General features: G+C 43.1%; 1 protein-coding gene across 1 annotated transcript in view; it reads right to left on the bottom strand.

Annotated features, from left to right (window-relative positions):
• Positions 1–16,558, bottom strand: part of LOC124721803 (aminopeptidase M1-C-like) — a 437,502-nt gene that overhangs the window by 163,770 nt on the left and 257,174 nt on the right. The window contains exons 6-7 of the mRNA XM_047246924.1: positions 11,360–11,543; positions 4,315–4,471 (exon numbers count right to left, since the gene is read on the bottom strand). Of these exons, the coding sequence (XP_047102880.1) occupies positions 4,315–4,471; positions 11,360–11,543 (341 nt within the window). The remainder of the gene's footprint in view (positions 1–4,314; positions 4,472–11,359; positions 11,544–16,558) is intronic.

Below are 16,558 nucleotides of genomic sequence, written 5' to 3'. Positions count from 1 at the left end.
GACCGAGACGTGTAACCAATGGCACCCCATACCATCACGCCGAGTGATACGCCAGTATGGCCATGGCGAATACACACTTCCAATGTGCGTTCACCGCGTTGTCGCCAAACACGGATGCGACCATCATGATGCTGTAGACAGAACCTGGATTTTTGACATTCGTGCACCCAGGTTCGTCGTTGAGTACACCATCGCAGGCGCTCCTGTCCGTGATGCAGCGTCAAGGGTAACCGCAGCCATGGTCTCCGAGCTGATAGTCCATGCTGCTGCAAACGTCGTCGAACTGTTCGTGCATACGGTTGTTGTCTTGCAAATGTCCCCATCTGTTGACTCAGGGATCGAGACGTGGCTGCACGATCCGTTACAGCCATGCGGATAAGATGCCTGTCATCTCGACTGCTAGTGATACGAGGCCGTTGGGATCCAGCACGGCGTTCCGTATTACCCTCCTGAACCCAGCGATTCGTATTCTGCTAACAGTCATTGGATCTCGACCAGCGCGAGCAGCAATGTCGCAATACGATAAACCGCAGTTGCGATAGGCTACAATCCGACCTTTATCAAAGTCGGAAAAGTGATGGTACGCATTTCTCCTCCTTACACGAGGCATCACAACAACGTTTCTCCAGGCAACGCCGGTCAACTGCTGTTTGTGTATGAGAAATCGGTTGGAAACTTTCCTCATGTCAGCTCGTTGTAGGTGTCGCCACCGGTGCCAACCTTGTGTGAATGCTCTGATAAGCTAATCAATTGCATATCACAGCATCTTCTTCCTGTCGGTTAAATTTCGCCTCTGTAGCACGTCATCTTCGTGGTGTAGCAATTTTAATGGCCAGTAGTGTAAGATCACACACTCCCTCAATCCGTGAAGTTTCATTCCTTTTCCTCCTCCCTTTCTGAGTGCTTCATTTGTTTTTGGTATCCGGTGTAATTTGTTCACACCATTGAATAGTCCACTGTTTTGTCATAACATCCAAGAAACTACAGTTTGAAAAATATGGTCTTTGGAAACGATACGTCCGAAAATTTGAGAAGTATTTGACACAATAACAGCATCAGATTGACACAACATTGATAAAAATCACAGAATATGAAGTCCGCCTCCGGTAGCTGAGTGGTCAGCGTGACAGAATGTCAATCTTATGGGCCCGGGTTCGATTCCCGGCTGGGTCGGAGATTTTCTGGGTGTTGTGTTGTCCTAATCATCATAATTTCATCTCCATCGACGCGCAAGTCACCGAAGTGGCGTCAAATCGAGACTTGCACCAGGCGAGCGTCTACCCGACGGGAGGCCCTCGTCGCACACAATATGATATCAAAGTGTGCACTCACAGTCATCAGCAGTTTACCAAGCACAGCTATGGTGAACGCTGGTCTGTAAAGTATGGCTACAAAAGTGTATAAATGAGGGATATGATATTTCTTTCAATGGTTTCCGTCTATCCGCCTATGTCCGGGAAATCATCTTTTTTTTTTTCCTTAATGGAGTGTCTTTTCCTTTCTGCCTTGGCCTACTCAACTTCCTGTGGTTTGCCGGTCCTACCTCTGAAGTCACGAACCGTGTTGCATTTGTTGTTGTTAGCACATAAAGTAACCTGTGCATATGTACCTGTAGCTGGCTGGAATGTTACCGTTAAGGCTGCAAACGTATCTACATGGGCAGACCCTCTAGCAAGCAAATACAAAGTATCCTATGTTAACATGTAGCTTATTAAGGGTTAGAATTTCTTAACATTCGTGAGAGTGTTAGTTTTCACGCTACTTCATTCACACAAATTCAGAAATTTATGTATGAGAAAAGGTAGAGACTTTCACTATTTTTTTGTGTTGATGGTGGTGTGTGTGTGGAGGGGGGGGGGGGAGGGGAGAGAAGGGAGTCGGCGTGAGGGGGTGGATACTATTTGGACGTGAATGTATGCATATAACCACGACCCAACAGGATGGAGCAACTGCCCATATAGCTGTCCGAACCTTTGAGCACATTTATAAAATCTTCACGCCTGACAGAGTTGTTAGTAGAGGTCAGTCTGGTAGCGGCCCTAGCTGGCCGCCCTGGTCACCTGACCTGTCAGTGTGCGATTACCTTTTATGGGGAGCTCTCAAGTCTAGGGTGTATGGCAACAGCCCTCATAGCCTTCAAGAACCGCAGCAGAACATTTCGGATGAGACTGCGGCAATTCGAGCAGTCCATCTCCGATCCACCTTCAACAGCTTGCTGACCAGTGCCCAGAAGTGCCAAGGGAACTTGGCAGAAAATCCAAAGACATTCTGGTCGTATGTGAAGTATGTTAATGCTTTCTCTGCGCGATAGCAATGGAAATACTATTGAAGACAGTGCTGCCAAAGCAGAGTTACTAAACACAGCCTTCCGAAATGCCTTCACAGAAGAAGACGAAGTAAATATTCCAGAATCCGAATCGAGAACAGTTGCCAACGTGAGTAACGTAGAAGTAAATATCTTCGGAGTAGTGAAGCAACTTAAATCACTTAATAAAAGCAAGTCTTCTGGTCCAGACTGTATACCAATTAGGTTCCTTTCAGAGTATGCCGATGCATTAGCTCCATACTTAACAATCATATACAACCGTTCGCTCGAAGAAAGATCCTTACCCAAAGACTGGAAAGTTGCACAGGTCACTCCAATATTCAAGAAAGGTAATAGAAGTAATCCATTTAGTTACAGGTCCATACCGTTAACGTCGATATGCAGCATGATTTTGGAACATATATTGTGTTCAGACTTACCGCGAAGAAAACTATCTATTGACACACAGTCAACATGGATTTAGATAACATCGTTCCTGTGAAACACAACTAGCTCTTTATTCACATGAAGTGTTGAGTGCTGTTGACAAGGGATTTCAGATCGATTCCGTATTTCTGGATTTCCGGAAGGCTTTTGACACTGTACCACATAAGCAGCTTGTAGTAAAATTGCCTGCTTCTGGATTATCGTCTCAGTTATGTGACTGGATTTGTGATTTCATGTCAGAGAGGTAACAGTTCGTAGTAACTGACGGAAAGGTATCGAGTAAAACAGAAGTGGTTTCTGGCGTTCCCCAAGGTAGTGTTATAGGCCCTTTGCTGTCGTTTATCGACTAATAACGTCATCAAAAGATCAAAACAAATTGAAAAACGATTTAAAAAAGATATCTGAATGGTGCGAAAATTAGCAGTTGACCCTAAATAACGAAAAGTGTGAGGTCATCCATCTGAATGCTAAAAGGAATTCCTTAAACTTCGGTTACATGATAAATCAGTCTAATCTAAAAGCCGTAAATTCAACTAAATACCTAGGTATTACAATTACAAACAACTTAAATTGGAATGAACACATAGAAAATGTTGTGGGGAAGGCTAACCAAAGATTGCGTTTTATTGACAAGACACTTGGAAAATGTAACAGATCTACTAAGGAGACTGCCTACACTACGCTTGTCGTCCTATTTTAGAATACTGCTGCGCTGTGGGGGATCCTTACCAGATAGGACAGACGGAGTACATCGAAAAAGTTCAAAGAAGGTCAGCACGTTTTGTATTATCGCGAAATATGGGAGAGAGTGTCACAGAAATGATACAGGATTTGGGGTGGACGTCATTAAAAGAAAGGCATTTTTCGTTGCGCCCGAATCTTCTCACAAAATTTCAATCACCAACTTTCTCCTCCGAATGCGAAAATATTTTGTTGAGACCGACCTACATAGGGAGAAACGATCACCACGATAAAATAAGGGAAATCACAGTTCGTACGGAAAGATATAGGTGTTAGTACTTTCCGCGCGCTATACGAGATTGAAATAATAGAGAATTGTGAAGGTGGTTCGATGAACCCTCTGCCAGGCACTTAAATGTGATTTGTATCCATGCAGATGTAGATGGTCTCCAACATCTGCTAAAGTCAGGTTAGTACTGTGTTTCCTTTCCTCTGCTGTATTAGCTGCCGAATAAATGAGGCTGTTCAGAAACCAACACTAGTGTTTTTGTATTATTTATGTTGCTACCAAAGAACAAGACTGTTGAAATGCATCTGTCCCGTCATTCCGATTCAACTTGGCCGTTTGTGTTTCCGAGATTCGTGATTAAACAAATGTCGTTCGTATTATTGAAACGCCTTCTTTGCAGAAATTCTCAATTCAGTGCCTAGTAAGATCTCAATAGGTTACATGCATATGGCATCGTATCATGTCCTTCATTATACAGCGAAAGAATGCCACATTGTGCTCTCGGACAGCATGATATTGATTGACTTAATTGTAAAAACGAACCTAAAAGGTTTTACATTATTGTAAGTGTGTAGTTGAGAGGAAGGCGTACCCTTGTGGTAGGAGACCTCGTCGTAGCGGTCCTCTATCTCTGCTGGTGTGGTGGCGTCCGCGTAGAGAGCGGCGCGCTGCCCGCGCACGTCCTCCCGCAGCGCAGACTGCGTCACGTCCACGCCGAACCGCGACCACATCTGCCAGTCCGGCCGCATCTGCGCACACAAAATGGCTCTCTTATTGCTTCTGTCTGCGTCCTTAACGCTAACAAGAAATGCAGCTGGTTCAGATACTTAGTACGTCTTTGCGCAACAGAAGTGACAGCGTAACAACACAAAGAAAGAATGAATTTTCACTCTGCAGCGGAGTGTGGGCTTACTTGAAATATCCTGGCAGATTAAAACTGTGTATAGGATCGGAACTCGAACCAGGGAGGCTGATCTTTTGTGGACAACTTATGTACTGACTAAGCTATTTTTTTTTCACTGAACTGAAATTAAATAAATCAAAAGGTTTCAGAAATGGTGATGCTTAGCTTAGTCATCATCAGTATACCCTTAAAACTACGCTGGTAGGCGAAAATTTAAGGAGGAAAGTAGCTTTCGCATGATGTTTCACTACCTAGTAACACAACTCGATGAAACTTGGACCATAAGCAGAAAGAACTGGTACAGTATAGTCCAGGACGTAAATGAAAAAAAATAAGCATTGTGACGAACAGAAATGACACTTTTATTCGAAGACAATAATTTCACTGAATTCACCGCGATTTATGATGGTCCCCTGGACTTTGAGGGGAGGTTTACTATCTTTTGGTTCAAAGAATCGATTTTTTAAAAATTGCATTTTTGGATCCGTAAAAGTATTTAGAATCCACCCCTGAAACGGTATTTCCGAATACGGAACGAAAATGTTTGTTATTCGCGGTTGAACAAATAAATGCGCCAGCCTGAAATCGGCCTTTTTCGAGCACCAGTTTTTTTTTTCTTTCGGAGGACGAGTTATTGTACCGGTGCTTGAGAGGAAACACACAAAATTCAAATGAAAGTTTGAACGCGTGTGTTTGGAAGTTAGCCCACAAGCATTTGCATCCTGGTGCGAGGACTGTGGAGATTGCGACTTTTCTGGCAGTGAGCAGCTTCAACGAAGGATATTCAGCAATTCTGAAGACCATGACAACGATGGACGTCACCCTGGGACTCTATTCGACGCGGTTCACCAAGCATTCGGACGACCACCGGATTCAAGCGGCCGAAAAACGCTTGTCATGGGCCGTAAAAGCGGCTCTGGAGCAGCGCAGAATGGCCCAGATCGAACAGAACGCCCTCTATGAGGAAGAGGAAGGACTAGTTTATGGACTCGGAATAGTAAATTGAACGTAAGTTGCATAATATTGCATTTATATGTAGTCAAAACATCAAACTCGTTTTTCTCGAAATGACCTTTTTTTTTATCGCGCGGTATGGTAACTTCAAATCTACGGAACCGATTGGCATGATTCTTTGTTTTCGACGAAGCTAACTACATTGTCTAGGAGTTGTACCACTTTTATTCCTATCCATCAACTATAAATATTTTTACTTGGTCGCCGAAGACGAAAAATCGATGAAAAAACCCCTATTTTCTTCAAATGGCCGCCATTTTGTTTCCTATGGTCCAAATAACTTAAGCGAGGTACGACTCCTAAAGACTCTTATATACTTCGCTAACGTCAACTAAATTTTGATTGCAGACGAGCCGGCTGACCTGTGACATACCGCGCGTGTAGGTCTACATCGAAATTTTGTTTCGTTCCGACGGCACTTCCGCCGTTGCTCTTCGAAATTTCCCGTCGAAAAAATTCCAGTTTGTAGAGGAGATATCAATAAACATTTTGACCAAATTTGACATTGATATCTATAACACATCCCGAGAAACAAATTCTCAAAAAAAATGCTTTTTTCGGACGAAAGATAGTAAACTTCCCCTTAAAATAGTCAGGACGTAGTTCGTAATAGATTTTGTAATCGACTCTAACAGCAATGCATCCTTTGCAACGTGCTCCCATGCTGGCCGTAAAGTCGGTAAAGAGTTGTTGTTGTAGGGCGTTTCATTCCTCCGGCAGCTCGGCTCACAGCTGCTGGATGGTCGTTTGTGCTGTGGACGTGCTGCAGTTCGTCTGCCCACCGCACCCCACAAGCGATCGATGGGATTTAAGTTGGACGAACGTGAAGGCCAGTCCATTCGCAGATATCCTTTCGTTACAAGAGCTTCTCTACCTGCGATCTTCGATTTGGTCGCAAATTGCCATCCATAAAAATGAAGGCTGCGCTGAACGTACCCCTGGGAAAATGCACATGGAGAAGTAGTACGGTGTCACAATAACTTTGACCAGCGCTTTCAGAGCGCCAATGTAAAATTGAGGCTCTCCTCACCACAACATCTGGAACACAAAACCGATCATTTTCTACTATGTCCCTGGGGGCATTGTGTATTCATTCCCACCTCTCACCACACGAGAATACGTCAAGCGTTGTCGAACGTTATAATTTTGGTGGTCCAGGTGTTAATGTGTGGGGAAACATAATGTTGCATGGGCGCACTGACCTTCAAATCTTTGAGCACAGTACACTCACCATTCAAAGTTATTGTGATACTGTACTCCTTCCCCATGTGTGTCTTTTTAGAGGTGCATTTGGCCCTAACTTAGTTTTTATGGATGACAGTGCGCTATCACATCGAACAGCTCTTGGCTCGAGAGGATACTCGGCGAATGGACTGGTCTGCGACTTAAAGCCCATCGAGCACTTATCGCATGTGTTGGGGAGACATACGGCAGCACGTCCATTTGCACCTATGACCATCCAGCAGAGGTCAACCGCGCCAATGGCTGAATGGAACGTCCTATAACGAGAGCTCCGTACCGACGTCGTGGCCAGAATGGGAGCAGGTTGCAGAGCATGCACTGCCGTCCGTGTTGATCACCTATTAAGAGCAACGTCCTGCCTATTGTAATGTCCAGGGGACGATCGTAAGTTACGGTGTTTTCAGTGTAGTTATTGTCTTTGAATAAAAGTGTCATTTCTGTTCATCTCATTGCGTATTTCTTTCAGTTACGTTCTGTAATACACTGAAGAAGTTCTTTCTGTGTATGGTCCAAGTTTCATTGAGGTATATTACTTGGCAGTAACGACCATATGTAAGTTCTTTTCGTCCTTACTTTTTACATTAAACAAGGAATTAATTATAATAATGGAAATGAGAGTTTAGCGTCACTGGCCGGGAGGCCCCTTGAAGGGCAGGCCCGGCCGCCTTGGTGCAGGTCTTATTACATTCTACGCCACAGTGGGCGACCTGCTCGCCGGATGGGGATGAAATGATGATGAAGACAGTACAACACCCAGTCCCTGAGCGGAGAAAATCCCCGACCCAGTCGGGAATCGAACCCGGGCCAGTAGGACGCAATCCGTCACGCAGACCACTCGGCTATCGGGGCAGACATAATAATAATAATAATAATAATAATAATAATAATAATAATACAGAAAAATAATAATATGATGATGATAAAAAGGCGGACTGTAGCTGTGAGTATTTTGTATCCATAGGAATGTACGGTTTTAAGTAAAGTACATCATAACGATGAGCTCTCACAACTTTGCTTCCCCCAGTACCGCCTCTCCTACTTTCCAAACATCTCAGAAGTTCTCCTGCATACCTTGTGAGAATAGTACGCTTCGAAGAAAAGGTATTGCGGAGGAACGACTTACCCACAGCCGCAAGTATAGGTCCCACGTTCGAGTCCCGCTGCGCCACACGGTTTTAATCGGCCAGCAAGTTTCAATACGAAAGAAGTCGCAATTTTTTAAGAAATCTTTTCATTTAAGTTTATCATCGCATAGACTTTTATTGCTGGGGTGCGTATACGAAGAACGACTGAGCTTGTGAGAACTTGAACGATGGTTATAAGAATCGGGTCAGTACAGCTCTAAAGTAATTCCGTTTTGATCATTGTGAATATGAACTGTGTAAAACGGTAAAGCAATTATGAACTCGAAGGCTGATTTCAACGCTACAATGCTTTACTATATGTGGACCTACTGGAGATGGTATTCATTTACCTTCATCTGACCTTTGAGCTAACGCACCCACTGACTTATTAGGATACACACAGTTTAACGTAAACTCCAAACCAAGGCGCGACTTTGGCAATCATTCATTAACGTGAAAAATGCAGGTCTGAAAGAAGTGATAAGTGACACACCATCTTTGCACAATTGCACACCAGGAAAAGTTAAGTTGTAGCACGATATGATGTCCGATCGGAAATGAAGGCGTTTTGTTTTTCACAAAAGACAGACCTAATCATTCGGAGTTGAGTCGGTGGAATTAAGGCATTGTTAACCATACAGATGCAAAACATTTTGCAATATTTCCTAGTTGAATTACACTATCGAGAAATCTTATATAACTCTGTCTATAAGAAAAGCCCATCTGTGTCGCAAAGTTTCGGAAAACGCCTTTATTGAGGCTAAAGTGACAGAAGCTGATGATGATGATGCTGATTGGTTTGTGGGGCGCTCAACTACGCCGTCTCAACGCCCGTACAAAGCTCCAATTTTTTTCACAGTCCATTCTAGACACTGTCACGAATGCTGAGGATGATGATGATGATGATGATGAAATGATGAGGACAACACAAACACCCATTCCCCGGGCAGAGAAAATCCCCAACCCGGCCGGGAATCGACCCCAGAACCCCGTGATCCAGACGTAGCAACGCTAACCACTAGACCACGAGCTGCGGACGGAAAGTAACAGAAGCTGTTGTTGCACATGCAAAGAATAAGATTTCTCTTGTCCTTCAATATTATGTACACAACGTAAAGAAGGGTAATCTTGAAAAACATATGCTAAGTTAAAATATCTCTCGCATCCAAGGAGAAAGAGTTCAGACCGCGTCTTACACATTAATACCGTGTAATGTTCTTGGAGAAATGCATGATACACACTGTGCTGTCTTACAATATAGTTCTTCACTATCGGTTTCAATCATGGATCATCTTCACGATGGAAAAATATCTACTGTGACAAAGTCACATTTTCATGTCAACAATGGCTTACACTTTTCTGGTTAAATAGCATGTATGACATGTGAAGTTGTCACAATAGATATTTTTCCACCTTGTAGATGATCCATGATCGAAACTGGTTGTGAATAATATACTGTAAGTCGGTACAGTGTGGATTTCTCCAAGTATATCGCCGCTGTTGACAGGAAGTCTGGAAAAAGAGGAAATGAAACACACTAAATGCATATTTGATTTGGCGCATACACAATTGTTTATTGAAGATTATGTTGGTTTCGCAATACCCAAGCCACCAGTAACGTAGCTGTGCATGGTCAAACTTTACTCTCTTTTGAAACATAGTTTCTTGTACCCGCTTAAAAAGCGTATGGTTAGTAACCTCACAAATGCCAATTCTTAGTTTTCTTTGAAACAACGCAGTTTGTCGGCATTATAACAAATGTAGGTAATTGTTTCCCTTCAATCAGAAGCATTCTTCAGATTGTTCTTATGAATATAGGACCACCTACAAAACATAACACATTTCTTGATGGAAATGGCAGCTTTGCTGTTCCAGTCTCTCTTCTGTGTTTGACGTCTGGCACCCAGAGGAGGAACTGTGAACAGCGGTCCTCTGGACCGCACCCTCGCTTTTGAAGTGAGTATTCGAGCCTCCCGCAGTAGGACGCCAGCCCTACCTACTTAACAGTCCAAAGCTGCACTCTTGACAAGTTGTTCACCATTCGGTATCCCAGGAAACGGGATTGTTTGGCTTTCCTGCAGCACAGAAAATTTTCTTACACGTTGCTCCCTATCCCGCTGATTACCCAAGTCTCCTTGGTGCTACTTCCCGTGCCATTGTTTACATCCTAACAATAAAAAATTGTTGTAATTGAGTTTCCTGTGACTTTACTGTCACACTAAAAACTCTGGCAGTAGCAATTTGGAGCCCTGGAAAACTTCCCTCGCCAATTATACCTGGCATAGGAAAAGATATCCTCTGTTAAAGATAGCTAACTTGGAGAGATGCCTATTCTTGAAGCGGAAGCATGAAGGTTAGCAACGATCCCAACGACTGAATGTATTACTCTATAATATATGTTCCAAAGAGGTAATGAAATAACTCAGTGCAATAAACTGACAGCACTCGTCAGTACACGCTATCAATTGTTGACCAGATCACAGCTGCTCTTACTAATGCTTCTGATGTTCTTATTCTTGAATGAATGTACACTAGGTTAATAGCCTGCTTTACTAACAAATGTTCGCCTCCGTAACTGAGCGGTCAGCAGAGATGGCTGCCATATGGAGGACCGTAGCTCGATTCCCGGTACTGCAAACATTTTTCCTTGGTCGAAGGATTGGTACGGGGTGTACTCAGTCTCGTGATGCCCACTGAGAAACTACTTGACCGAGTAGTAATGGATCCACGATCTGGAAAGTCTACAAAACGGCCGGGAGAGCGGTGTGCTTAACATATGCCCTTCCATACCGCATCCGCATGACGCCGCAAAGCAGAGGATGACACGGTGACCGGCAGACATTCCTTGGATCATCACGGCCTGACGAAGAGTTTTTTTGTTGTTGCTAACATATAGTTTATAAGAAACAGTTATTTCAAGTAATCGACTGAACAGATATCACTTCCTCAAAATTAAATTACCTTGTAATGAAACACCAAATACAGAGTATCTAAAACGAGCTGACAACAAACGTCTGTTGCATTTTGCTCAGTCGTGTTCTGGTACAAAGTAATCAGTTTCATTTCTGTGAGTAAGATATAGCATAGAGAAATTTGAGAAATCAATGGACAGGACCGCTGAATCGAACAATTTTGTTATCATACAGACAACTTCTTTCACTCCATAGTTAACTGTACATTATACTAAACGGAAAGCAGTTTATTCCACTATAGGGAGGTGGAGACTGAGGTACAAGTTATTAGCAGTTAAAATATTTATAGTCCTCACACCCATTGAAAATCGCAGTAAATGATGTCACTAAAAGTTTTATTAATGATTTACGTCTGAATACGTGTACGATTGTTGAAGTTACCTGGTCAACGATGGCGTACTGGAAGTAGGTGGCAAAGCCCTCCTTGAGCCAGAGGTTGCTCCACCAGCGCAGCGTGGCCAGGTTCCCGAACCACAGATGCGCCACCTCGTGGCTCGCCGTCGCCCACACTTCTTGCAGCGAAGCAGCGTCTACATGCTTCTCGTCTAGCATCGCCATCGACTCACTGTCGAAAAGTTGACGTGTGCTTTATCAGTAAGCACTAACATAAGCGCACTATTTTCTCGTAAATAACTATAAGAAAATGTAGCTAGAAGGAAGTTTTTGTCTAGAACAGTGCTGCATTGCGTACTTATCATTACTTTGCTACACTGAACTGTAAACGAACAAGTTGGGACTAAACGTTAGCTGCATGTAAAAGGAAAATAAACGTATAGCAGAAAGACAAAAATTTTATTTTATTTTTTTATTTTATTTATTTATTGTTCCATGGGACCAAATTAAGGAGAAATCTCCATGGTCATGGAACGAGTCAATACATGAAATTATAACACGATAGTAGAAACAGATAAAATGAAATATAAAAAACACATTCAGGCGACAAGTCGTAAGTTTAAATAAAGAAAATCAACAACGTAACACTGGAATTTGCTTAATTTTTTGGCTCTTCCAGGAGCTCCTCGACAGAATAGAAGGAGTGAGCCATGAGGAAACTTTTCAGTTTAGACTTAAAAGACTTTGGGCTACTGCTAAGATTTTTGAGTTCTTGTGGTAGCTTATTGAAAATGGATGCAGCAGAATACTGCACTCCTTTCTGCACAAGAGTCAAGGAAGTGCATTCCACATGCAGATTTGATTTCTTCCTAGTATTAACTGAGTGAAAGCTGCTAACTCTTGGGAATAGGCTAATATGGCTACAACAAACGACATTAAAGAAAATATATACTGTGAGTGCAATGTCAGAATTCCCAGACTCTTGAATAGGGGTCGACAAGAGGTTCTCGAACTTACACCACATATAGCTCGAGCAGCCCGTTTTTGAGCCAAAAACACCCTTTTTGAATCAGAAGAATTACCCCAAAAAAGTAATACCATACGACATAAGCGTATGAAAATATGCGAAGTAACTACTTTTCGTGTTGAACTGTCACTTATTTCAGATACTGTTCTAATGGTAAATAAAGCAGCATTTAGTTTCTGAACAAGATCCTAGACATGGGCTTTCCACAACAGCTTACTATCTATCCGAACGCCTAGGAACTTGAACTGTTCCGTCTCGCTTATAATATGCCCATTCTATCTGATCAATATATCAGTTCTTGTTGAATTGTGAGTTATAAACTGTAAAAACTGAGTCTTACTGTGATTTAGCATCAAACTGTTTTCCACAAGCCACGAACTTATTTCATGAACTACATTATTTGAAACTGTTTCAATATTACACACAAGATCCTTCACTACCAAGCTGGTGTCATCAGCAAACAGAAATATTTTTGAATCACCTGTAATACTAGAAGGCATATCATTTATATAAATAAGAAACAGCAGTGGCCCCAGCACCGACCCTTGGGGAACGCCCCACTTAACAGTGCCCCATTGCGACTGAACATCACTACCACTCTCAATATTGCGGAGAATTACCTTCTGCTTTCTGTTCTTAAAGTAAGAGGCGAACCAATCGTAAGCTACTCCCCTTACTCCATAATGGTCCAACTTCTGCAGTAATATTTTGTGGTCAACACAGTCAAAAGCCTTCGTTAAATCAAAGAAAACACCTAGCGTTCACAACCTTTTATTTAATCCGTAGAAAACCTCACAGAGAAAAGAGAATATAGCATTTTCAGTTGTTAAACCATTTCTAAAATCAAACTGTACATTTGACAGCAAATTATGTGAATTTAAATGCTCCAGTAACCTTGTATATACAACCTTCTCGATAACTTTAGCAAACACCGATGGCATGGAAATAGGTCTAAAGTTGTCAACATTATCCCTGTCTCCCTTTTTATAAAGTGGCTTCACTACAGAGTACATTAATCGGTCAGGAAACCGACCACTCCTAAAGGAAAAGTTACAGATATGGCTAAGTACTGGGCTAACATACACAGAACAATACTTCAGTATTCTGCTAGATACCCCGTCATATCCATGAGAGTTCTTCGTCTTTAGTGATTTAATTATTAACTCAATCTCCCTCTTGTCAGTATCATGGAGAAGTATTTCAGGTAACAGTCTCGGAACACTTTTTTCTAAGAGCGCTATATGATTCCCTGTTGGGACTAGGTTTCTATTTAATTCACCTGCTATTTTCAGAAAGTGATTATTAAATACTGTACATATATGCGACTTATCAGTAACACGGGCATTCCCACTACGCACTGCTTCTGTATCCTCGACCTGTCTCTGCAGACCAGCCACTTCCTTTACGACTGACCATATGGTTTTAATTTTATCCTGAGACTTAGCTATTCTATCTAAATACCACTTTTTGCCTTCCTAATAACATTTTTAAGCACCTTACAATACTGTTTTTAATAGGCTGCTGCATTTAGATTTTGATTGTTTCTAACGTTTTGTTCTACAAGATATTCTTATCCCTCTAGTCAGCCACGCAGGCTGCCTGTTTGTGATAGTACCCTGTTTTGAACGTTCTAACGGAGAGCAACTTTCAAAGAGCACGAGAAAAGTCTTGAGAAAAGCATTATATTTATCGTCTACTGTATCAGCGCTATAAACATCTTGCCACTCTTGTTCCTTGATAAGGTTTACAAAGGTCTCTACGGCAACTGGATCAGCTTTCCTACACAGTTGATAACTATATTTATCATGTGTTGCAGCACAAATATCTTTTAGAGCTAAAATTTGTGCATCATAATCCGTATGTGACTATACATTTTCCAAGTAACGCCAGTGTTGAGTATTAACGACATGTTAACACTATGTGCTAACCGGAATTCGTATTTGGAACTTATCTAGGAGTTAGGACTGACAGAAAGAACTGACGAAAGCAGAAAGCGTTTATGTAATCAGTTTTCAAATTAGCAAGCAGATTATTCAACGAGCTTCTGGCCGTTCCATAAGTATCAGTACTATCATTGTTCCCCACAGTATCCACACCCAACGTGGGTAGGCTTATACCTGCGATGTACGCGGACGACACCGCTCTAGGAAGAAGCATAGTAGTCTCCAAGGACATTCGTCACCGCCTGCAGCACGTTGAGATAACCTCGTAGAGTGGACAGTGTAAACGGGATTGTTGTTCTATGTAGCGAAGAGTCAGATGCCGACGATCATCAGGGACCTCGTCACATCAGACATACGAGGGACGTTCCGAAAGTAAGTGTTGTGTTGGCAGAAGAGCCAACACCGTGTTACTAGTGGGGGCCGAAATGCACGCGTTTTAGCTCACGCAGGCTGGCGTGAGGAGGGAAGGACTCTACTGACGTGAGGTCTGGAACATGACAAGGAATTAGAATTCAGAAAGCGGACGTAATTAGTTTGATACTTAACTTTAATCCATTAATGAAGCACGTCGCTCATGATGGTACATGATTCACAATATTATCTGTCAGAATAGTAACTGAATATGGCGCCTTGCTAGGTCGTAGCAAGTGACGTAGCTGAAGGCTATGCATAAACTGTCGTCTCGGCAAATGAGAGCGTATGTAGACAGTGAACCATCGCTAGCAAAGTCGGCTGTACAACTGGGGCGAGTGCTAGGGAGTCTCTCTAGACTAGACCTGCCGTGTGACGGCGCTCGGTCTGCAATCACTGATAGTGGCGACACGCGGGTCCGACGTATACTAACGGACCGCGGCCGATTTAAAGGCTACCACCTAGCAAGTGTGGTGTCTGGCGGTGACACCACAGTAAGTTCTGTCAGTATTTTTCACACTCAAACTTTATTTCCAACACCAAATACACCATGGCATTATGAATTGTACGTCTTGCACTATTTTTCGACATAGTCGCCACCGACATTGAGATATTTGTCATAACCCGCAATCAGTTTGAAGAAACCACTCTGGTAAAGCTCAGGGCACTGCAATGCAAGGAAATGCCGCACAGTCTGCTCTACCTCAGTATTGATTTGGAAGTGACGCCCTGGGAGTGAGACTTCCAATGCACGGAAAAGGTGAAAGTCCGATGGGGAAATATCGTGTGAGCCTTGCTGTGTGTGGTTTTGCGTTGTCACCCAAGGGCACACCACTTAAACTCAAGAGCCCTGATCTCTTTCATCCAATGGCGGACCTGAGTTTCGTGACGGCGCTGCAGTAGCATGCCCCATTAATGGTCCCTTGCTAGAGGAAATCAAAAAGAATCACACCTTTCGCGTCCCAGAACACTGAAGCCATAACCTTTCCTGTGGCGGGTGACATTTTGAATTTTTGTCACTGGTGAACTGGTTTCTTCCACGTCACTGAGGTGGCCTTGGATTCTGGGGTAAAGTGGTGCACCCATGTCTCATCGCCTGTGATGGTTCTGCACGGGAAGGCGTTTCCCTCTCATACAGACCGCATAAAGTGATCGAGGCTAATTCCCATTCCTGTACTCTTGTGATCCAGGGTCAGGTTACTCAGCACCCATCTTGCAGACGCTTTTCAGTGACACCATGTAGCAAATGACGGGCCCATAAGCAGTGTCGACCCACGTATGACACCGTTATGCACCCGTCTGCTACCATCATGTCCTGTATCCTAGCAATGTTATTTGCATTTGTGGATGTGAAGGGACGCCCACTGCGACCTTCATCTTCCACACTGTGCCTTCCTTCTGTGAACATGCAACACCAGCGCCGAACCACCTGACGAGACATGACCTATTCAACATCCACTGTCTGTTGGCATTCATGGACGACGGACACTCGTGTCCTACATGCTCATTCATACCGGCTGACATCGGGCACTTCCATTGGCGACCACACTGTCGGTACACGTCCGTCTGCCATAATGATGCGTCCTCTAATAACCTTGGGCATCCCGGCCTGTCGCTACTCTATATCTCTCTCCTCCGCTGATACCCCTTCCGTCATTGAACTAGCAACGAGTGTGGATTCATCTAGCGTTTGTTTGTGTCATCTACACATAGTCGAATGTGAGGCCTAGTCCACTCTGTCGTATCAGAATATTCAGTTCAGTTCACAAATTGCTTATTTTTTCGGACATTTTCGATTGAAAATGAGCTTGTTTTTAATTTTTCACGAAACTATAGGTTGGCAACACACTACTGACTTGAAGCAGC

This window comes from Schistocerca piceifrons, chromosome X (assembly GCF_021461385.2).
Source record: "Schistocerca piceifrons isolate TAMUIC-IGC-003096 chromosome X, iqSchPice1.1, whole genome shotgun sequence".
Lineage (NCBI taxonomy): Eukaryota > Metazoa > Arthropoda > Insecta > Orthoptera > Acrididae > Schistocerca > Schistocerca piceifrons.
This window is presented reverse-complemented; position numbering and strand designations above follow the sequence as displayed.